Source organism: Rhinatrema bivittatum, chromosome 9, assembly GCF_901001135.1.
Source record: "Rhinatrema bivittatum chromosome 9, aRhiBiv1.1, whole genome shotgun sequence".
Taxonomy (NCBI): domain Eukaryota; kingdom Metazoa; phylum Chordata; class Amphibia; order Gymnophiona; family Rhinatrematidae; genus Rhinatrema; species Rhinatrema bivittatum.
The window spans coordinates 26,448,328-26,472,211 of record NC_042623.1 but is presented as its reverse complement, the minus strand read 5'-3'; the positions used below and the strand labels follow the sequence as shown (position 1 = coordinate 26,472,211).

General features: G+C 48.9%; 1 protein-coding gene across 10 annotated transcripts in view; it reads right to left on the bottom strand.

The window, feature by feature from the left end:
• The window catches only part of LOC115098699 (protein NLRC3-like), a 157,216-nt gene that overhangs the window by 8,081 nt on the left and 125,251 nt on the right, over positions 1–23,884 (bottom strand). For all 10 annotated transcript variants that reach the window (XM_029615513.1, XM_029615512.1, XM_029615517.1 and 7 more), the window contains 2 exons: positions 11,383–11,469; positions 6,438–6,605 (listed from right to left, as the gene is read on the bottom strand). In XM_029615513.1, the coding sequence (XP_029471373.1) occupies positions 6,438–6,605; positions 11,383–11,469 (255 nt within the window). The remainder of the gene's footprint in view (positions 1–6,437; positions 6,606–11,382; positions 11,470–23,884) is intronic.

Sequence of the window (23,884 nt, the reverse complement as noted above, 5' to 3'; positions counted from 1 at the left end):
CCGCAGGGCGGCGGGCGGGTTTTGTGAGGACTAACATCCTGCTGTCCTGTGAGAACACCTGTTACAGGTAAGCAACATTTGCTTTCTCACAGGACAAGCAGGATGGTAGTCCTCACATATGGGTGAGTACCAAGCTGAGGATATCCGAACATGCACCAAATGTACCCAACGGCGTGCAACAGGCACAACAACTGGGGTGGAATTTGGTAGAGGGCATCCTGAACCCCACCGGGCAGGCGGAAGGGTGTTGGTACGTCACTTTGGAAATAGGCTATGCAGGACAGATTGGCTGAAGATGGAATCTTGTCTTCCGGCTTTGTCTAGGCAATAGTGGGCTGCGAAAGTGTGGAGAGAACTCCAGGTGGCAGCCCTACAAATGTCAGGAAGCGGCACCGATCGTAGGTGTGCTACTGAAGTCGCCATGGCCCTAACAGAGTGTGCTTTAACACGGTCTTGGAAAGGAATGCCTGCTTGCTGATAGCAAAAAGATATGCAGTCCGCCAACCAGGAGGAGAGAGTCTGCTTACCCACAGGTTGCCCTAGTTTGTTGGGATGGAAAGAGACGAATAACTGAGTGCTCTTCCTGTGGGCAACTGTACGGTCTAGGGTATGCAGAGACTGTTCCCCTGGGTTGGAGTGGGGCCTGGGAAAGAAGATAGGTAGTATGATGGACTGATTAATGTGAAACTCCGAAACTACCTTAGGCAAAAACTTAGGGTGAGTGCAGAGTACCGCCCGGTCCTGCAGGAGTTTAGTGTAAGGCGGATAGGTAACTAGGGCCTGTAATTCACTAACCCTGCGAGCTGAAGTGATAGCCAAAAAGAAAATCACTTTCCATGTGAGATATTTTAGGTCACAGGAGTGAAGAGGTTCGAACGGTGGTTTCATGAGCCACCTGAGAACCAGATTAAGGTCCCAAGAAGGGGCCGGAGGACGTAAAGGAGGCTTGATATGGAGTAAGCCTTTAAGAAAACAAGTTACGTGGGGTTGTACTGATATAGGGACATCCCCAACACCTTTATGAAAGTGGCTACCACACTGACATGCATTCTGATGGAAGAGGTCTTTAGACCTGATTCCGATAAATGCCAGAGATATATAGGTTGATTTTGGGTTATGTTCTTATGTCTAGGAGAAAGATACATGCCGTTGGAGAAGTTTTTGTTAAGACGGAGTTATAGATTCTACATTACTTTCGTTGGAGATACTTGTTGAACTATGCATTTTAAATCGCACCTGAAAATTTATTGATACGAAGTGAGTATGATATTTGGTACATTTTCAAGATAATGGTGTTGGATATTATTTGTTGGGATTGTGTGGAAATGGTTAGAGATGTATATTGTACATACGAGATGACTGGATATAAATAGGATTCTCTTGGTTATGAGTATTTTTGATTAGTAATTGATTGTTTTTGTGATAACCTAATATAGTCACTATTAACAGTATTTATATTATAGGCAAGTGTGGATATCGATGTAATAATTGGAAGGTTCAGGACAACGGAGAATTGAGGCTCCCATGTGAGGGGGAGTATATATAAGATAGCATCGTGAAGGATAACCCCTGAAGAAGCTAATCTGTGAAACAAGGTCCTTGTCACGGATTGTCAGCGTAATGCAGTATTGAACATGTAAGAAATTTAAAATTAAAATTGATATTGAAGATATGATGCTTGTAAAAAACTGTTTTAGGGTTCTCGTATTCTGAATCTGTGTACTGTGATTTTCTTGTATGTAAAATATGTTTTTGGGAAAGGTGCAATAGTGGTGGGGAGCTTTTTAAGTAAATGATTGGCTGGATGGATGAGTGAATGGTTAGTACATTTTAAGGGATATTTAGTGTTTGTATTTATGTGTATTTATGTGGGAAAATGCGGGGAGTTTGGGTATCCACACAATGTTGAAAAATATAAGAAAAATATAATGGGGCAGATTTTCAAAGGCGCGCGAATAGCCTACTTTTGTTTGCGCTCCAGGCGCAAACAAAAGTACGCTGGATTTTAGTAGATACGCGCAGAGCCGCGCGTATCCACTAAAATCCTGGATCGGCGCGCGCAAGGCTATGAATTTTGTATAGCCGGCGCGCACCGAGCCGCGCAGCCTACCCCGTTCCCTCCAAGGCCGCTCCGAAATCGGAGCGGCCTCGGAGGGAACTTTCCTTTGCCCTCCCCTCACCTTCCCCTCCCTTCCCCTACCTAACCCACCCGCCCGGTCCTGTCTAAACCCCCCCTTACCTTTGTCGGGGGATTTACGCCTCCCTCTGGGAGGCGTAAATCCCCGTGCGCCAGCGGGCCTCCTGCGCGCCGGGCCGCCGTTTTGGGGGCGGGTACGGGGGCGTGGCTACGGCCCGGGGGCGTGGCCGTGCCCTCCGTACCCGCCCCCAAAACGCTGCCGGCACGCCCCCGAAACGCCGCGACGACCGGGCCCGCCCCCCAACTCGCCCCCGACACGCCCCCCTCCGAGAACCCCGGGACTTACGCGAGTCCCAGGGCTCTGCGCGCGCCGGGAGGCCTATGTAAAATAGGCTTCCCGGCGCGCAGGGCCCTGCTCGCGTAAATCCGCCCGGTTTTGGGCGGATTTACGCGAGCAGGGCTCTGAAAATCCGCCCCAATATATATGTCTTAGATAAGATTTTCTTGTTTAATGATATTGATGCAATATTTATATATGCCAGATGTCAAGTTGTGATAAAATGTATGTTTAATAAATTATACAAATTTTAAAAAATTAATTCTTGTTTGTTAAATGGCTATAATAATTGAATATATGTATGTGAAATTTATCGTGTATAATAACAGATATTCATGTCCTTTAGTTGGTACAGGGTTTTATTAAGTTAAGGACTGTTATACTACCCTTGTTTTATTTACCGTATTTGGTCCTTTAATTCAGCCACTATTTGCTGTATCTGTTCACCGAACAGATTATCTCCTATACAGGGCAGGTCAGAGAGCCTGTCTTGTACTTCTGGGCGAAGGCCAGAAGACTTGAGCCAGGCCCAGCGTCTTGCCGAAATGGCAGTTGCAGACACTCTAGTGGAGGTGTCGAAGATATCGTAAGCTGTTCTTATCTCATGCTTTCCTACCTCAAACCCCTTGTGGACAAGGGTTTGAAGATGTTCTTGAAATTTGAGTTGAGAAAGAGAGAGAAGCAGCCAGCCAGAGTGTGAGAGAATATGTGTGTGATTGAGAGCCTGTGTATAAGTGAGAAAATGTATTTGATCGAGAGCATGTGTGTGATAGAAATTGGTCAGAGAGATGATGTATGTGTATATGTGAGAGACAATGAAAGTGACTGCTCAAGGAGATGACTGATGTGTATGTGAGAGTGTGAGACAGTCAGGGATGTGACTGGTGTGTGTGTGTGTGTGTGTGTGTGTGTGTGAGAAAGAGCATGGGAGTGAGAAGCCTGATTATGTGAGAGAGAGCATGGGAGTGGGAAGCCTCTGTGTGTGTGCATGTATGAGAGAGAGACTGGTTGATAAGGTGACTGGTGTGTATGTGAATATGAGAGAGAGAGAATGTGATTCAGGGAATGAGAAGCCTGTGCACGTGGAGAGCAAGCATGGAAATGAGAGACAGACTGGTGTGGGTGTGTGTGTGTGTGTGTGTGTGTAACAGAGAGAAAGTGATTATGGGAATGAGAAGCATGTGAAGAGTGAGCATGGGAGTGAGAAACCTGGGTGTGTGCGAGACACAGCATGGGAGTGAGAAGCCTGTATATCTGAAAGAGAACATGGGAGTGGGAAGCCTGTGTGTGTGTATGCATGAGAGAGATCAGGTGACTGGTGTGTGTGTTTGTGTATGTGTGTGAGAGAAAGAAAGTGATTATGGGTATGAGAAGCCTGTGCATGTGGAGAGAACAAGCATGGGAGTGAGAGACTGGTGAGTGTGTGTGAGAAAGAGAAAGTGATTATGAGAGTGAGAAGCCCATATATGTAAGGGGAACACGGGAGTGGGAAGCCTATGTGTGTGTATGGCATGAGAGAAACTGTTCAGGAAGGTGACTGGTGTGTTTGTCAAAGACTGTTTGGGAGATGATTGGTGTGTGAGAGACAGAAACTGGTCATGGGGGCATGACTGATATGGTGTGTGTGTGAGAGACATGGGCCCTAAAGAAGAGGACCATGAGTATAGAGCTTAGCCACTACTGCTGCTTCTGGTGTGTGCTACAGCCCGCATGGAAGAGGAGTAGGAGAGCTGCTGGAGAGGGTAAGTAAAGGTGGCTTTTTAAGTTTATTTTTCTTGATTGACTGCCATTTTAATTATTTAATATTATGTGATGTGTCTGCTTTTTTTGAAATATTTTATTGGTGTTTGGAGAATTTTTAATAGTTTTTATGAGTTTTTAATTGTTGGATGTTATTCTGTTCATAGTTGTTGTGAAACATTTATTCTGCTTATTAGTATAGTTTTACAATTATTTCTGTGTGGGGATCTATAGCTGCTTGCTAGTTCTGTTTTCCTAATAAGAGGTGTATTGGTTTTTAGGACCTGATTTAATATTTGTAGTGTTGCCTTTTCATAGATAGGGTTGCTCCTGTTTGAGTGTATTCCATAATACAGGTGTAACTGTGTGCGGATTAGTTTATGTGCATTACTATAGATCCTGGGAGTATGTTAGGTCGGTTCTGTGTCTGTTACCGAGATATTTTACTAGCATGTAAGCGTTTGTATCAGTCTTATTTGTTGTGTTTTCTCAAGAGGACATGCATTGGTGGTAAACTGCTGTCTTTTCATAAGTAGGGCTATTGAGCCTGGAAGTAGAAGGAGTTTGAGTTGCTGTTACTGAGATGACACCAGAACCAGAATATCTTTTTTGTAGGGTGAGTTGTATGGGGAATGTCATAATTCTGCTTTACATCCATTATTGTGGGTCAGGGGGGTTCCCGTGGATGCAAACTGTACTTTTACATCTAGCCCTGTGACGATCATGGGTCAGTGTGTCACGCATGTGAGAACCATCTGTCAGGTGTGTCCCGACAGAAAAAAGGTTGAGAACCACTGCCTTAGAGATTGAGCAATAGAGTATATCAACTTTGTGGCATATATTCATAGTTCAAAAAAACTTTGTATATACAGTAATACTAATTTACTGTGTTTTCTTCAAACTTCTTAATTTCTTACACACATTAAAAAAAACAACTTATTCCTACATGCAAGAAGGTATAAAGAAGGGCTACCAAAATGATAAGGGGAATGGAACAGCTCCCCTATGAGGAAAGATTAAAGAGGATAGGACTTTTCAGCTTGGAGAAGAGACGGCTGACAGGGGATATGATAGAGGTGTTTAAAATCACGAGAGGTCTAGAACGGGTAGATGTAAATAGGTTATTTACTCTTTCAGATAATAGAAAGACTAGGGGGCACTCCATGAAGTTACATATGGCACATTTAAAACTAATCGGAGAAAGTTCTTTTTCACTCAACGCACAATTAAACTCTGGAATTTGTTGCCAGAGGATGTGGTTAGTGCAGTTAGTATAGCTGTGTTTAAAAAAGGATTGGATAAGTTCTTGGAGAAGTCCATTACCTGCTATTAATTGAGTTGACTTAGAAAATAGCCACTGCTATTACTAGCAATGGTAACATGGAATAGACTTAGTTTTTGGGTACTTGCCAGGTTCTTATGGCCTGGATTGGCCACTGTTGGAAACGGGATGCTGGGCTTGATGGACCCTTGGTCTGACCTGGTATGGCATGTTCTTATTCTACTCAAGAAACTGCACCCATTTCATTTTTCAGGACATGAAGTGGATGTGCCAAAACGTCAATGCATATTGAAGTTGGTATGAATGCTAATACTTCTTTTAGAAAACCTTGTGAGCATTTTATATTCTACTCAAAGAATTAAACACTTACCTAATGTGTGTTCTTCAGAACATGAGGTGAAAGCCCCCAGAAAAAAATGGATGCTATGTATGATATAATCAGCGATGTGACCTTGTTTCGCTACAACACTGCATTGGGTCGCTGCTGTTAATTCTTTGCTCACACAATGCTGTCTCAGAACTTCATTGTGGATTTATTACTCACTCTCTTTATTGAATTTTTTTTTAATAAATAAAATATTTGACCCCCCTCTCACAATTAACATGTGTAAAGTACATTGGCGCGATTGATGCTTTACAGTAGCTAATTTCAAAGGCTAGTTTCTCTTTCAAATTTAAATACACCGTATATGCGGTGAAAGTATCTCCACATGCTAGAGCTAGGCAGGCCTCTGAAAATTGCCCCATTAAGATTACCCACATGCTTTTAGTGGGAAGGGAGGATGGGGGAAGAAAAATACTATCCTTGCACTGTCCCTGTTAACAACTGTAGTGGTTTCTTTCATCTGGTAAAGATGGCATATCTTGAATGGGGTTGTTCACACTGTAGGTTTCCCTATGAACCTCGTACCAAGGTGACCAGAAACTTCTGAAGAACTTACTGCAGCTTTTGAAGGATGGTGTTTTTGGTCAGACTCTCAGCCATGCTTGCTGTACTTTCATCCGTTATGTCATTGTCATACAAATAAAGGAACTGTAGGCTGTGGTTCTGTTCTAGAGCTTTCCATAGATGCTTAACACCAGCAGTTTCCAGCTTATTGGTACCCAGGCTGAAAAAAAACAAATATTCAAGACACAAGTCGTTTGACATTCTCAGAACTATTCATTCACTTCTTTTGGGGGATTTTTAAAACAAATGACTTTTAAGGCCTATTTATCAAAGTGCATTAGCATTGACACAAACAATGTACATGGAATGATTCTTATATGCACTACATGCATTCAGTGCACAATAAAAGCAGCACTTTGTTCTAGAACTTCTTTTCCATTGAAAAAGATTTTTTTTTGTGTATTGATACCTTTCAGACATTTGAATAACTATCATATCCTCTCTATATTTCCTCTACTCTAGTGTATGCTTATTTAGGTCCTTAAATCTCATCTCGGAAGGCTTTTGGTACAGACACTGCACCATTTTGATAGTCTTCTCTGGATCATTTCAGGTCATCCTTTCAGAGGGATGGTCTTCAGAATTGAACACAATGCTCCAGGTGAGGTCTTACCAATGACCAACAGTACCATAATTTTCTTTTTTTCTTCTAATGATATAGTTGCACTGGAAAGATACAGAGAAGGGTGACCAAAATGATAAAAGGAATGGAATGGCTCTCCTATAAGGAAAGGCTAAAGAGGTTAGGACTGTTCAGCTTGGGGAAGAGACTGTTGAGGGGGGATATGATAGAGGTCTATAAAATCATGAAAGGACTAGAATGGGTAAATGTGAATTCTTTCAAATAATACAAGGACTAGGGAACACGCCATGAAGTTAGGAAGTAACACATTTAAAACAAATCAGAGCAAATTATTTTTCACTCAGTGCACATTTAAGCTCTGGAATTCATTGACAGAGGATGTAGTAAAGGCAGTTAGCATAGTTGGATTTAAAAATGGTTTGATCAAGTTCTTGGAGAAGTCCATAAACTGCTGTTAATCAAGATGATTTAGGGAATAGCTACTGCTTATTACTGTCATTAGTAGTATGGGATTTATTTGGGTACTTTCCAGGTACTTGTATCTTAGATTGACCACTGTTGGAAACAGGATGCTGGGCTTGATAGCCCTCGGTCTGACCCAATATGGTAACTACTTATGTTCTTATTGTTGCGGAGCGCTCGGAGAGCGATCCCACTTCCTGAGAGAGGTGTGTCCTTGGGCCGCGGCTCGACCCCAGAGGATTCCGAAGAGGGCCGCGGGAGGCGTGGCATGCCCGAGCATGGGTAGGACGGAAGCAAGACTGGAGTGATGACCAGGCGACAGGCCCTCCTCCGGACCTGCATGCTTTGGAAGACCCAACAACGCAATGTTGGTCTTGTGAACAGTCCTCTGACCGTTCCCAGCCCTTTCGGACCTGCCGCAGGGTACGGCACGAAGCGGCAGGCCGGACAGAGGCCAGGACAGCGAAGACTGGAACATAGATTCTGACGAGACTCAGGAACAGGGTACTGGAAGTGCAGACGTAGACTCAGAAGCAGTGTACTGGGAGTGCAGACGTAGACTCAGAAGCAAGGTACTGGGAGTGCAGATGTAGACTCAGAAGCAAGGTACTGGGAGTGCAGACGTAGACTCAGAAGCAAGGTACTGGACATGCTGACGTAGACTCAGAAGCAAGATACTGGAAGTGCAGACGAAGACTCAAAGACAAGATACTGGGCGTGCTGACGTAGACTTAGGAGCAAGGTACTGAAGGTGTAGAGGTCGATTCAAAGGCGAGGTACTGAAGATGCTGAGGTAGATTCAGAAGCGAGGTACTGAAGGTGCAGATGTAGACTCAGGAACTAGGACTGAAGGGAGACTTGAGCACAGTCCCTCAGGGTACCCTGCTCAGACCACTCCTGGGACTGAGACACGGGCCACCCTGTCCCACACATCCCCAACACTGCCTTGGAGGGCAGGTCACGGACCACGCAGAGAACGGGAAAATGCAGGAGAGAACCAGGCGAAGCGAACTCCGATGCTGGGATACTGACATCCGAAGCCCCGTCGGCTGGCAGGAAGGGAAGCTCCAAAGCGCAGGGACGAATCCCACCTGTTGGCCACTCCAGGGCCCAACAGGCCAGAAGGCTAGGAACCAGACAAAGACGAAGGGCAGCACATATGGGACTGGATCAGGAACTGGATCTGGCACCGACATCAAGGCAACAGGGAAGAAGGCAGGAGACAGGGTCAGGAACAAGGACTTCTCAGAGACTTAGAAACGGGGTACATGGCTTGCATCACAGATGGCCCTAATCAGCCCGCCCCGAGGGCTGGTCACGGACCACGGCGTGGCTTGCCGCGAGGTACCAGGACATTGGAAGACACAGGATCAAGGTGCTAGCTTTCAGGAGATTCAAGGCAAGGTACTTAGCTTTCAGGCGAGTTCTTAGAAACGAGGTACATGGCTTGCATCACAGAGAGCCCTAACCAGCCCGCCCCGAGGGCTGGTCACGGACCACGGCGTGGCTTGCCGCGAGGTACCAGGACATTGGAGGACACAGGATCAAGATGCTAGCTTTCAGGAGATTCAAGACAAGGTACTTAGCTTTCAGGCGAGTTTCAGGAACAAGGTGCAAGGGTTGTAATATCTGGGCTGGATCATGGATACCGGATTAGGAATCAGACCTCAAGGCAGGAACAGGGACAAGCGAACATCAGGACTGGAACGACTGAAGACATCAGGACTGGAACAACAGGAAACACGGGACACTGGACCTTGCAGAAGGCTGGAACACAAGGCAGCTCCTGGAACGAGGATCTCAGGAGTGACCAACTCCTTGTGAAGGCAAAGACAGACTGGACGCTGAATCCCTTTGTAGAGCTGAGGTGGACAACGCCCAGGGAGGAGCCAGCAGGGGCCACACCTGGCTGGCCCTTGAAGAACAGACGAGAGGCGCGCGCTCGCCCCCTAGGAAGCTGGAGAGAAGAGTGCTGGAAGCTGGTGGCGTTCCCAGCCACGTGGAGGAGCCATGGAAGCCAGGCAAGCATGGGGGCAGCCCTGCCCTGAAGCTGGAGAAGTGGCAGGCTGCTGGAGCGGCTTCCAGCCGTGAAGTCAGAAGCAGGAGAGACGGTAAGGCTGGCTGCAGGGGCTGTAAAGCTGAGTAGACTGCAGGCACCGGCAGAGACGGCCTCCCTGCCGGGCGAGGACCCGGACTGCAGCACGGGCACTGGCAGGGACGCCCTCCCTGCCGGCCAAGGACCCCGGGAAGGCAGAGGCACGTCGGGGGAAGCCCGGACGGACAGCGGGGTTCCCGGCCGCGAGGGGGAGCTCGCGGTGGGTCGGCCCTGCTGCACGGAAGAGATGGCAGCCGGGGAGGAGCCCGGACACCGCGGAGGGAGCGCGGCAGCAGCGGCAGCGGCTCGGCTAGCTGCAGGAAGGTGAGGGCCTGCCCGCGCTCCTCGCGGGCAGGACCGTAACACTTATGAAGCATTTTTCACATCGGCATCAGACCAGGGAGTTTGCAATGTAGATACAGTTGGAGGCAAGAATACCAGCCTACTAACGAGAGAGATGCTTGAAATGCAAAAGCAGCTGAGTGTTCCCTCAGACAGTGCAGACTTCTTGGCCTGCTAAAATCTGCCAGACTGGGTCAGGGCTGACTAAAGAAATGTTGCAATTCGGATCCCTGAACGCTGCAACTGCTCCTGCCTTTGATTCAGGTGCTTTAGGTAAGACTCCAAAAACACCTGAAAAGTTCTCCTTGGGAGAACTGTGGCATATGATGGTGCAGATAGGCAATCTGTAAGAACATCTTCTTTCTCAACTTTGCCATTTTACTGGGGATGTAGAAGCTAAATTTGAAATACCTTGTCCTGGGTTTGAAGCAAAATCTCAGAGCTACAAACTAAATTGTTTTGATTAAAGACATCTCTTTGCAGTTAAATGTAGACTCTTCAAAAATCTCTCCAGTTTACTAATTATCCTTGATTAATGACTTTTCTTCTTATGAGGTGCTGAGGAAATATTTGTTAGGTATATTTGTTTCCTCCAAAGACTTTGCTTCCATTTCAAGAGTGCTATGGTGATTTAAATGTCAACACAGTCAAAGAATTTGTAGACGCACATATTTTAGTCACTTTGGAAAACTTAGATGTCATTGCCTTGTTGAAAAATTTCTGACAGGAAGTGGTGAATTGAGCAATACTTGTAGCTACTTTTGCAACTTGATTCTGCATTCATTTTTTTTAAGTATAGGGATCTTTCCTTTTTGAGTCTGAGGACTAGTTCCTGGATTTAACTCGAAGCATGCAGAATACCAGGAAGATTTTTGGAATTGCAAAATCCAGTTTTAAATATTGGATCAACATATTTCCTTAAATCTACTTGCCAGTGAATTGAAAGATTTCAGGCTAACTTCTTTTTTTTTTTTTTGGGAACCTGATCAGTTGGTAAATTTAATAAAATATAAATCAATTGCTGTCTTAGCACAGATAGTGAAACAAATTTGGATTTGAGCAACCAATAGAACAGAGTGACAGGATATACTTATATGTTTAAGTGACTGGTTAGTGAGAGATTTGATGATTTCTTTATTTCCTTTTAAGACCACCAACTTGGTTTCTTCCTTATTGTGGACTTGAGTCAAATCCGAAACAGGAGAATCCAAATGGAAAAACAAAAATAATTGTACATGCTAGATATCATTTTATCTTTATTTGACTAATTTTCTTTGTATTGAAATTTGTCAAATAAAAAATATAACTATAAAAAAGTGGGAATATCCAGTTTTAGGCTGTTTTACCTCCTTGGACTGCAGGAGACAGAAAACACAAGAAATTAAGTTTTCCATTCCTAAAAAGACATTTTGAACCTTTCATATCCTGAGACAGCTGAAGAACAAAGCTACTTACGAGAGAGACTCAATGCCACAGTAGGGATCCTGAAGAATATGGGCCAAGGTTCTTCCAGATTCCTTAGTCAGGTTATTGGAGCTTACCCTTAAAAGAGAACATTCACAGATTAGCCTTCGGTACAATAATGAAAGCTAAGCTATACACATAATAACAGTAGGTAGAGAAATATCCTTCTTCAGGGTGGCAAGCAATGATTCAAACTGATTTACGGAAGTGGGCTATGGAGATAGGGTACTGACATTTTGGCAAAGAAATGTACAAATCCCACAATTTTCTCCTTTTCACAATTTCTATGAGATGCCTTTTTTTACTTCTGTTTCAGAAATCTACTTTTCAACAGCTGTGCACATAAGTTCCAACTGAAAGTGATTGGAACTGCTGCATAGACTGCTGCCATGTTTTTAAAACAGACTCATTAATAACACAAAACTGACCTAAGGAACCTTGAAATCTGATTGACCAACAGAGGGACAGATATAATAAAGTGCGCCCAGCCCGATGCACCAGTATACAAGCGGTTTTACGTACTAGACTAGCACCTGATGCAATAGTAGATTAGCACGTCCAAAACGCATGCCTGAACAAACGCGTAGCTGATAGTGCTCATCACATGTTAATTCTATGCAGATGAGGCTATTAGTTATTATCCCCAGATGCAGAAAATAACTGGGTGGCCAATGCACACTTTTTAACACGGCAATTTTAGCTCTGGCCCCGGAGGTGGCATTAAGTCAATCTGCGAGTCAAGGGCTCAGGAGAAATTTGAAAAATACTTTCCTCTGTGGTTTCTCCTACTTAGTATCGTTTCTAGACTTAAATCTACTAGTGCTGAATAAGTATCAAGGTATAATCTAATAGCTTGTTGTGTAAAAAAAAAAAAAATCTGTACGTACAATATACATGCTCCAGGCTGATTTTATCCCTTGCTATTGTATGTGTACATTGGGCGAAATCAACTTTAAGTGAGATAAAACAGATGCTCATATTAAGCACCTGTTGCAATTGTTGGTGCGTGATGCATTTGAGTGCTAGGGACGCACAACTCTTCCCTCGCGCATTCTTTTTAATGAAGCAGCTCATTTAAATATTGCATCGTGCGCCCAGGAAACTTGGCTGTGTGTTAAGAAAACGGATGCTCAACATTAGCGCCCATTATAACGCACATCTTATTGCATTGGCCCCAGAGTGTGAAGATGCCCACCCAATTAGACTTCTAGGCAAATATTGCCCAGGTATGAAGAGGGGTCTTTAGCATCGCCGGCTTAGAATTTTATTATTACTATTACAAGGATTTTTGTGAAATAAAACACCTTTGTATTTTAGTTATAATTCATAGGTACATAGACATATGGGACTTCAGCAGGTGCTGCTCCCAGATTGGTTGAATTCTGTCACAGAACCTAGGTGCAGCCAACTGCTAAGGGGGCTGTTTAAATTTGTCACAGTATGATGACAGTCCCTGAGATAGTGTCTCTCAAGGGCTGTTATTGTGCCATGGCATCTCTCGATGTAAGTTGGCTTCAGAATGGCAATTGGATCTCCCTGTTTCTCTCATGTTTTTGACTATTCAGTAAAATAGCAGTCAGGGAATGGCAGAATAGTCTCCTGCTCAGTCAGTAAGGGAGCAAGGACCCAGGGTACCCCGTAGCCCTGGCACCAATTGGTGTCATTTTCCAAGTGGCTGTGGTTTGATGCCTGCAACTTGCCCCAGTCATGTGACTGGGGTAAGGTCAGGTTGGCTCCATTTTGGAATATGGCACCACCCAGCGATAGGGGATGCCCCTGGACCTTCTGATTACAGAATTTCAGAAATTTGAGGTAATGGGGTGCATGAGGGGGGGTGGGAGATAATACCCCAAGGATGTTTTCTGGAGTTGGGGAGTCCGGGAGGAAACCATACTCCAACTGTTATTTTGGGGTTGGGGGAGGGGAAAATGGGGAGGGGGGGACACCTGCCTGATAATTTTTTTTATTGAAAGGGAGGTAGGGAGAGACCCTCTGGCCTTTATTTTATGTATGTTGGCTGGGTTGGGAGGAAGTTTACTTAGAGAATAGCCACTGCTATTAATTGCATCAGTAGCATGGGATCTTCTTAGTATTTGGATAATTGCCAGGTTCATGTGGCCTGGTTTGGCCTCTGTTGGAAACAGGATGCTGGGCTTGATGGACCCTTGGTCTGACCCAGCATGGCAATTTCTTATGTTCTTAAGAGGGAGTCGTCCTCACACAAACTTAGGGCCTCATTTTCCAATATCGCAGTGGTACCGCATTGGTACCGCCTGCGATAAAAAACGGGGGCATTCCCATGCAAATCACTGTTTTTTCGTGCATCGGGAAAACTTTGCCGCTCGCGAACCCTTTTCGTGCATCGGGAAAACTTCGCCGCTCGCGAACCCTTTTCACTATATGTGAAAAGGGTTCGCGAGTCGCGAAGACAGTTTCGCGATTCGCGAAGACAGTTTCGCGATTCGTGATAAAAAGTCCCAAATATTATCGCGGTACGCGACTTTGTCGCGGTACGCGAAACAAAGTGAAACCACCTACCGCGTCCCGCGATAATGTGTCAGGTATAAGAGCCCACTTCCTGCCCCACCTCCTTTGAGGGTTTGGAAGGAGTTGTGGAGAGAGGTAGGTGTTGGAGTTGGAGTTAATCTGAGAGAGGTGCTATTAGATTTGATTACTGAGTGCGGTGTCCTGTGTAATTGTTGTCATTTGTTTCCCTTTACCTGTGTCTTTTGTAATCTGTGTTGGAGTGCAAGTGTGTCAGTCTACTGTTTGTCTATCTGTGTGGAGGAGGAGGAGTGTGGTGTTGGTGGCGGTGTTGGTGGCGGTGAGGAGGAGTGTGGTGTTGGTGGAGGTGGTGAGGAGGAGGAGTGTGGTGTTGGTGGCGGTGAGGAGGAGGAGGAGTGTGGTGGTGAGGAGGAGGAGGATGGAGCGTGAGAGGAGTGGTAGGAGAGGAGAGAAGAGGGGAGTTGAGAGTAGGGGGAGGGGGAGGGGGAGGGAGGAGGAGGAAGCGGGACCTAGTGGTAGGGGAATGAGGAGTAGGAGCAGGGACAGGGGTAGTGGGAGAGATAGGCAGGAGGGAAGTGATAGGAGGGAGGGGAGGGGGATGGGGTGAGGCAGAAGAGAATGGTGGGAAGAGGTAGGGCTAGACAGGCAGGGCAGAGGGGAAGGGAGCAGGAAGTGCAGGGTCAGGTGGGGGGGTAGGAAGGGAGTGGGGAACCTGGGGGGGTGGAGAGAGAGCATAGGGAGGAGACCCCTCCGGAAGTGGCACCCCAACCAGGCAGCCAGGCCAGGGTCAGGCAGCGTGCCATGCGGTTCAGCGCAGAGGATAATGACCTGCTGATAGAGGGGGTCCTGCGTCACTATGCGCGGCTGTTTGGGAACCTGTCTGTGAGGACCACCAAGGCAGCGAAGGCAGAGATCTGGTCCAGCATAGCTGGCCACATACAGAGGCAGAGTGACATCCATCGCACCGGGGAGCAGGTGGCCCACCGCTACCGAGACATAAAGGCCCAGCTCAAGATGAAGATTGCAGACAGGAACCAGTACATGAGGGACACAGGAGGAAGGTCCCCCATGCCCCATCAGGTTCAGCAACATGGAGCGGCAACTGATGCAGCGTCTGGGACCAGATGTCTTTGAGGGATTGGATCCCCGCCTGGATACTTCCCACCTCGAAGATGGTAAGTTGCCCTCTGGGGGCCCCCCCCCCCCTGTCCTGTGAAAGGTCGTAACACAATGTTTAGTGCAGGTTTCAGTTTCTGTTACCCATGTGCTCCGCAGAATAGTAGTGGCCCCCCTCCCCCAGTCAGCAAGGGGCAGGCAGCAGGGTGCAAGGCGTGCTGGCAACAGCTCACTGTCTCAGTTAGGGCCTGGCCTCAGCCCTCAGCCCCACCACCCATGCCATGAGGAACATGTAAAGGACCTAACTGTACTGTAAACGCAGAATGACATGTTGGTTTAACATTAGCTGGCCCTGTTTGACGTAACACTAATATAACAGAAAAGCTGTGTTACTGATGCAGTATATCCTCTTTCTCCCCAATCTCCCCACAGAGCCATCTGGTCCCAGGCAGCAGCCCTCTGATGCCAGCTGGGAGGGCCCAGGCACGAGCAGGGATCCACCAGGGCTTAGGCGGCCACCCATGATGACCAGGCCATTCCACATGGACGCAACCACACAGTGGTCAGACTCGGAGGAGGAGGAGGTGCAGCCCTCAATGCGACCCACAGTCAGCCCCTATACCCTGACCGAGGCCCTTGAGGAATTTGAGTGGGCCCCCCCCCCCCCCCCCACTCCTCTGCGGGCAGGCACCCCGGGGAGCTCAGTGGCTACCCCGCCCATCCCAGCCACACCGGTAATGTCCCCATGCAGCCCTGCACCGGGAGCTGGAGCAGCAATGCCCATGGGACATCCCCCCGGACCTGAGGAACCTCCAGCAGCGCCACCTGTCCAACCACAGCCGGAACCAGTGCCTGATGCACCGTTGCAACAGGTAGTGCTGGAAATGCATGCCCTGAGGCGAGCATGGAGGCAGCAGAGGCGAGACATCCAGCTACTGACGGCAGCAGTCACAAGTGCAGGCAACAGCATCTCAGGAGCGATAGGCACGCTGAACACCGTTTTGCTGCAGATTCTGCAGCGGCTGCCGGACGTGCAGGCCTCGTCATCGGCAACCTCAACACCCCAGCCAAGTCCCTCAGTGTCCCGAGGCCACAGGGGCCGTCCACCAATGAAACTGCCACCACCCAGCTGACCATCGGGACGTGGCAAGGGGCCCTGAGGGGACCAACATGCCCCATAAACAGGGTATGGGCAGGTACACCCAACCACCACTGTGATGCACACCCTACAGAGGGGCAGTGCCGTCGAGATGGAAGAGGATGTCCCGCTGGCTGCTCCCTACAGAGGGGCAGTGCCGTCGAGATGGAAGAGGATGTCCCGCTGGCTGCTCCCTACAGAGGGGCAGTGCCGTTGAGATGGAGGGGGAAGCACCATGCAAAGCTCCCACCCACCTGCTCACCTGGCTCACCGCCATCCGCTGCGCCACTCTGCTGTCTGCCACCGGCATCCGCTGTGCCACTCTGCTGTCTGCCACCTTCTGTTTCAAGGGCTGCACATTCTGGCAGTGTGCTGTAGGATGACTGGTCTGCTGAAGGCCTGTTTAATGCTGGTTGTGTGGTGCGATCTGTGCCTCATGTCTCCAAAAGCCATGTGCTGCTGTGTCCTCCTGGGCCTCCCCCTGTTGCTGCTGTGTCATCCTGGGCCTCCCCCTTCTGCTGCTGTGTCATCCTGGGCCTCCCCCTTCTGCTGCTGTGTCATCCTGGGCCTCCCCCTTCTGCTGCTGTGTCATCCTGGGCCTCCCCCTGCTGCTGCTGTGTCATCCTGGGTCGCCTCCTGCTGCTGCTGTGTCCTCCTGGGCCTCCCCCTGCTGCTGCTGTGTCATCCTGGGCCGCCTCCTGCTGCTGCTGTGTCCTCCTGGGCCTCCTCCTGCTGCTGCTGTGTCATCCTGGGCCTCCTCCTGCTGCTGCTGTGTCCTCCTGGGCCTCCTCCTGCTGCTGCTGTGTCCTCCTGGGCCTCCTCCTGCTGCTGCTGTGTCCTCCTGGGCCTCCTCCTGCTGCTGCTGTGTCCTCCTGGGCCTCCCCCTGCTGCTGCTGTGTCATCCTGGGTCGCCTCCTGCTGCTGCTGTGTCCTCCTGGGCCTCCTCCTGCTGCTGCTGTGTCCTCCTGGGCCTCCTCCTGCTGCTGCTGTGTCCTCCTGGGCCTCCTCCAGCTGCTGCTGTGTCATCCTGGGCCGCCTCCTGCTACTGCTGTGTCATCCTGGGCCTCCCCCTGCTGCTGCTGTGGCCTCCTGGGCCTCCTCCTGCTGCTGCTGCTGCTGCTGCTGTCTGGTCCTGACCCTTCACTGCTGTAGCCAGACCCTTCATGTTTTTGCCTGCTGCCTACATGCTGAACCGCTGGGTACCTTGTCCGCTGGCTGGCCTCTCAGGCTGTCCTCTTTCAGTGCACTCTTTCAACATGGACTGCCTGGGGCCTGGACTTTCACTCTGCTGGCTGGCCTCTCAGGCTGTCCTCTTTCAGTGCACTCTTTCAACATGGACTGCCTGGGGCCTGGACTTTCACTCTGCTGGCTGGCCTCTCAGGCTGTCCTCTTTCAGTGCACTCTTTCAACATGGACTGCCTGGGGCCTGGACTTTCACTCTGCTGGCTGGCCTCTCAGGCTGTCCTCTTTCAGTGCACTCTTTCAACATGGACTGCCTGGGGCCTGGACTTTCACTCTGCTGGCTGGCCTCTCAGGCTGTCCTCTTTCAGTGCACTCTTTCAACATGGACTGCCTGAGGCCTGGACTTTCACTCTGCTGGCTGGCCTCTCAGGCTGTCCTCTTTTAGTGCACTCTTTCAACATGGACTGCCTGGGGCCTGGACTTTCACTCTGCTGGCTGGCCTCTCAGGCTGTCCTCTTTCAGTGCACTCTTTCAACATGGACTGCCTGGGGCCTATGCCTGTCTACTCATTGTATACTGACCAGCGGTAATCTATGTATTACAGTATCCAAGCTATTGGGGTGCCACTTCCTGTTTCTCCATTCCTAGGTAATCATGCTTTGCCAGTACTGATAACACCCACTACCTGCATATGTGTAAATACTGCTGATGGTGGAGTGATGTAGTCCAGAATTGGATCACTTTGGATCCATTAGCTATCTAGTGCTTGCAGATAATGAATACCTAGGAACATCAATTGTATGCTGTTACTGCTGACATAATACTTGACTATACCCTGCTGAATGTTGTCAGGAATAAATATCCTGTTTAGCCTGCCACCTATTGTGTCCTTGTTATGTTCCTAATGTGCTGTTGGTGTACCCCCACCACACCTTGCATGCTGTATCCCACATTGCACCAATACTGAGTGTTCAAACTGGCCCCTGCCTGAGGTTCAGTATTGCTACATGTGCATCTGTCTTTCACATACCTTACAGAGTAAAACATAGGGCAGTACCAGACATGTCCCTGACAGTAGAAGAGGTATTGTTCCTCAGTACAGGGAATGCACAGTAATGGAGTGTGCTGATGTATGCCAGCACTCCTGATCTGTGAGGAAAGGGGAAGGGGTGGCCAGCTGTGTATTGCAATGGCACTGCTCATGTCATGCACTGATGTCGGTGAGGAGTCCAGACATGGATATCTGACCAGGGTTCAGTATTGTACCTATCTCTGCATGACACACACCACGTAAGTAAGGCTAACTGATGCTAAGGTACTAGCCTACGTTGCTTCCTAGATAGTCTCTCACCTGTGCAGGTAACTGGACGATTGCTTCCACCACTGCTAGGTGACTGACCGAGAGGTTGGCATGCACGACATCCATGATAGTGGTAGCGCATGCACACTCTTCATTTCCAGGCACCATTGGCATACAATACTGTGTAGGCCTTTCCAGCTGTACATGCTAAGCATGTACCCTGTGCAATCCCATATATCGTTGTACATCCCAACCATGGCAGCATGGTTGTGTGCCAGGAATGCCATCCTATAGGCACGCTTTTAGCATTAAGGTTGTGGGCCCCTGACAAGTGTGGCAGGGGAAGGGTAATGTTGATATCTGCATGCTGTGTATTACAGCAGTTGCACAGACTGTCAGCAGCCAGCTAAGTGGGCTGTTAGTTGTACGGAGAGGGGACAATATTAATGCAAATTTGTCATACCTGTGTACAGGGTGCAAGCGGTGTAAGGCATGGTCAACAGGCCTTAAGTGTGTTTAGCGGGTGTCCATGTGCACACAGATGTGGTGACTGCTGGTGTGCAGTCACTGTTACTCACCCATATAGGATTTTGGGGGTCTGAAAAGTGCAAAGATCGCAACAAGGGGTCCCCATCCGTAGTGGCACACATCCCTCTGGTGCCATCTCCTAGCTGTGGGGTGTGCATGGATCCTCCATTAACTGTTCACATGGTGGACATGGGCCACCATCTGATGGCCCACACTGTGTGGTCCAGAGTCCTACAGTGTCTTCACATATGTTAGGTCACTACACACACATATGCCAGCCACTCACCAAGGTGGACTGTCCTTGGTGATAGGGCATGTTGATTGGCTAACCAGTACAGGGCAGTCACAGGTATCGGTCACTTGTGACAGATATTCGTTAGACATAACTGTCCCTCAACAGTACAACAATCATTAACATGCTGCAGAACCCCAGTGGACTTTCCTTCCTACAGGTGTGCAGTTGCGACGGTTACAGGTAAACAATGTTGCTCACACATCATTATCAGCAGACATTTTACACAGACTGTGTGACCTGTGTCACCATCATGTTATGTACCCACCTCACCCCTGTTGTGCTACAAACCCTGTCGTGAAGCTCCTGTACCTGCAAGCCTTTCTTGAGGGACATCATGTGGATGGGATGCCTACCCTCCCAACGTACCAATATGGGTGCATCTATGTCACGCGGAGGGACATGTAGGTCCATGTGTGGCCCTTATTCCCTATATGCCTGCACACAGCGCAGTTAGCAGTACTGGTAACACCACTGTGCACCAGCTCCTGTGCACTACATACTTGGGAAGCAAGGTAAAGGGGTCTTCTACACATATGGCCTGTCAGGCAGTGCCACAGGTCATTCAGCACGTGGAAACAGTAATGTTCTGCTGATAATGATGTGTGTGCAACATTGGTTAGCTGTCACCTTCTGACCAGCACACCTGTAGGGAGGGAAGTACACTGGGGTTCTGCAGCATGTGAATGATTGTTGTCCTGTTATAATTCAGTAGATTATAATGAAGATCTGTATCACTGGGTGTCACACACTTCTGTACTCATGGCATTTCTAAGGACTCTGTTGGTGCACCCATGGAGGACACAATCCATGAATGATGGTTTGCCACTGTACGTGGACATCAGGAAGCTGTCACCTGTCGAATGCTTGCCATACATGGTGTACAGTGTTGCCTCCATGTCCATGCCACTGTGTGGCCTGTGTATGTACTGATGCAGAGGCTAAGTGCAACACTGAACACTGTAATGGTATTTGTCAGCACCCTTAGGCACATCTTGCTTCTCTGACACATTCCACCTCATTAAGAACAGGTAGCCATGTCAGAAGATACAGCACGTACCGTGCAGCCTGTTTAACGTCTGCATACCCAGCTAGTGGAAACCAGGACCACACAACTGTGGTGCAGCAGGTAGCACAATTGTTAAGGATGCTTGGCCAAGTGTGAGGTATTTGAACACTGTGACCAGCCATGGCAGGGGCTCATGGCACCGTTGGCCCTCCTTATATACCCTTGTGGAGGACATCGCTGGGTGCAGCCATGTCGCGTGCTGCCAGACGGGTGCACCCTCATAAGGTACAGTACATGTAGGCTCCAGGTGTAAATCTGCATGGTATCATGGTTGAGAGGCAAAGCAAGAGTGGATGGTGGTGAGGGGGGGGGGGGGGGTGTCCTGCAGAGCCTAGGTACCACCTGTACCCCGAGATGCCATCCTGGTATGGGGTGCTGCAGTGGGCAGCACCATCATTGTCATATAGTGGCAACACACCAACCTGTGCCATTCACACAAGCTGGGTGGGATGGGTTTGCATATATTGTGGCCAGACTGGGGGGGAGGCAGGGTTATGGTCAGAGCGCAGACCAAACATCATCCCAATTGGTCACCTTCCTGCCCAGTGTACCACTGTACCGTACAGTATGAGGGCGACAGGGCAGTGTATCCTACATACTTTATGAGCCACAAATGCTTCCAGTATGATGATAGAGCCAGCCATTAGTTTGTCACCCTGCCTGACCCGCTGTCATCCCCATCACTGCATGTAGCAAGCGTGGAAACCGCTGTGGCTGTACAGTCATGGGTACCAACTAGTCCATCATCACTCACACCCATGCACGTGCTGGTGTACCCAAGAGCTCTGGAACATGGTGCGCATAGGTTGTGTGCTGAAAGCCTGGTCGCCTCTATCCAGACACCTAGCAGACGGTCATTGTTCCCGCTCATTGTTCACCGATTCCTCCTATTCCACACCCACGTTTGTTGCCGCACAGGGGTCGTACACATGTTAGGAAAGGAGAGTGGCCGTACATCAATAGACCTCATCACCTGCCTAGCCGTACATCGGAACCCCTTCATGCACACATTGCACCCTGTGCAACCTCCATCAGCATTCTGCAACCTCCATATGGGCAAGATATGGGTAATGTGGGTTCAGCCACAGCCTTCGGCTCTATGGACAGTTTCACATGTATGTATTGACGGCCTTTCTTGCCAACTCAGGCCCTGTGCTGGAGGCCTGTGTGATCATCTGTCATTAGTGACATTAGTTAGTCATCATAAGCAATACGGCAGCTGTGATGAGGGCATTGGTAGAGCCTATATAATTATGATGGTCTGTGTTTGCACGAGCGTCAATGACTGTGTGTCTGCTCACCCGGAGCGTGCTGTAGGGGTATAACTGGATGGTCCGAGGTGCTTCCACTGTCCACAACATGCCTTATGTGCTATTGAACAAACCGCAGTGGGTTACGTGGTAGCAGCCACACCCACATCAGCACCTTGTGTAGCTGTGACCCATTTGTGGGTGGTTGCGCAGGCCATCTGTTGAGGCCTTGCCTGAAGAGGCACTCTGTTACAGTCCAGAGAGCCGCAAAGCCATTTGGACAAGATCCCTCTGTGTCACTACATAGCAGCCTGCTACTTTCTGCACCTTATATACATTGGAAGGGCACCTGACACCACATTGAGGGGCACTGCAGCATGGTGCCTTCCACCTGTCAGTCCTCTGGTGAGGGCTCACACTTCAGTAATGGCCATCTATCACTCCATAGAGCAGTATACACATGCATGCATCCTTCCTCTGCTAGCCTGGCCGATTAGCTGTGCTGCTGGTCACGGGCCATCTGCAAGGTGGCTGCCAACAGTCAGGCCATCACCTTTGTAGCAAAAAATATGTAATGTGGCTGGGTAACCCCATGCCACAGCTCCGTGCAGCCAGCACTGCTGACACTTTCTTCAGGTGAGATGTCATGACAGGAGTATGTCCGGCCTGCATTAAATGGTGGCTGTGTGTCCTAACAGGGGACATCTATATAATGAGGGGTCTGACAGCATGTGTGTGTGCTGCTTCCAGGAGCATGCATGGCCAGGTAGCTCTTCCTTGCTTCTGAGGTGCACTGTGTTGATCAGTAACTCCATCAGATAATGTGTGCCATATCTGGAATGACACAGGTGTGTGGTACGCCTTGGATGGCAGAAGTGCACTGCACAGCAACCCAGAGTATGTAGCAAGTGCTTAGCCCAATGGCACAGAATAGGTATCACACATACAGCACCTCAGCAGAGGCTTGAGGCAGCGCTTCGCCACCCTATTATGGCCTACATCCTCTGTGGTAGGGCAGCACCCCAAACAGTTGTTGGCTGGACACACGTAGCAGGTGAAGCACGTAGCAGACTGAAAGGAGCTCTGCACGTTAACCTATTTCCTAACCCATCGGTGGGCAAACAGGCCTTCTGGGGCAGGGTTCTGCCCCATGCCAACCTTAAAAGTGTGTCTGTATAAGGTGTTGGCGAACCTGGCTGCCCCTGAGTGTGGTTTCATGCCGTCGTGCACGCGCACATGGGGGTTCAGGTCTGAGGTCTGGAGCTAAAGCCACAGGTATTCCATGGCGAAGAGCCACATTATGGAACACACAGCAAAGCAGGATTATCCGAGCAACCTTGGGGGGCATACAGTAGCGCTCCCCCACTCTTGTCCAAACATCGGAAGCGGCTCTTCAAAAGGCCGATGGTACGTTCGATGACCGAGCGGGTAGCATGTAAGGCCCCATTAAAGGCCAGCTGTTGTGCTGTGGCAGGCTGGAGGATCGGGGTCATAAGCCAGGGCCTGCATCCATACGCTGCATCTCCTGTAGCAATGACATAGGGAAGAGATTACACATGGGTGTCCCATGGGTGTATGTGCTCAATACATGCAGTCGAACCGGATGGCACGAGGCAGGCCATTCCAGTTTCCCTACACCTTATGTGTCTGGCGTCAGGATTGCTTTGGCACACAGCTGGTGTGTGGCTATTAGGCGTTATAGCACGTGAAGGGCCCCTAAACAGTGAGATGTATGTCAGCTCTGTGTATGCGGTTGGTGCATTACACCACTGTCCTTACAGATGACATCCCTGTGTTCAAATCATATGCATTATGCACTCCAGTCATTGTGTACTGACATATGTGCTCAAGTACACCTTCTCTGTAGGTATGCATACCCAACAACATACATGGTGTCAACTGGCTGCCCCTCAATGTGCACAACTGAGTAGAGGTGTTCATGCAAGGTCTCAGGAACGTCAGGGGCTCACTAACACCTGTGGATGTGAGCTGCTCTTACATGACAAGTCTCAATTCATCTTGCACACTGCCAGTAGCCATGGCTACACCCAATATGTGTAGGCTGTGCAGTGAGGTGAGCAAGCCATGCCACATACAGGCCTTACAGGGGCTT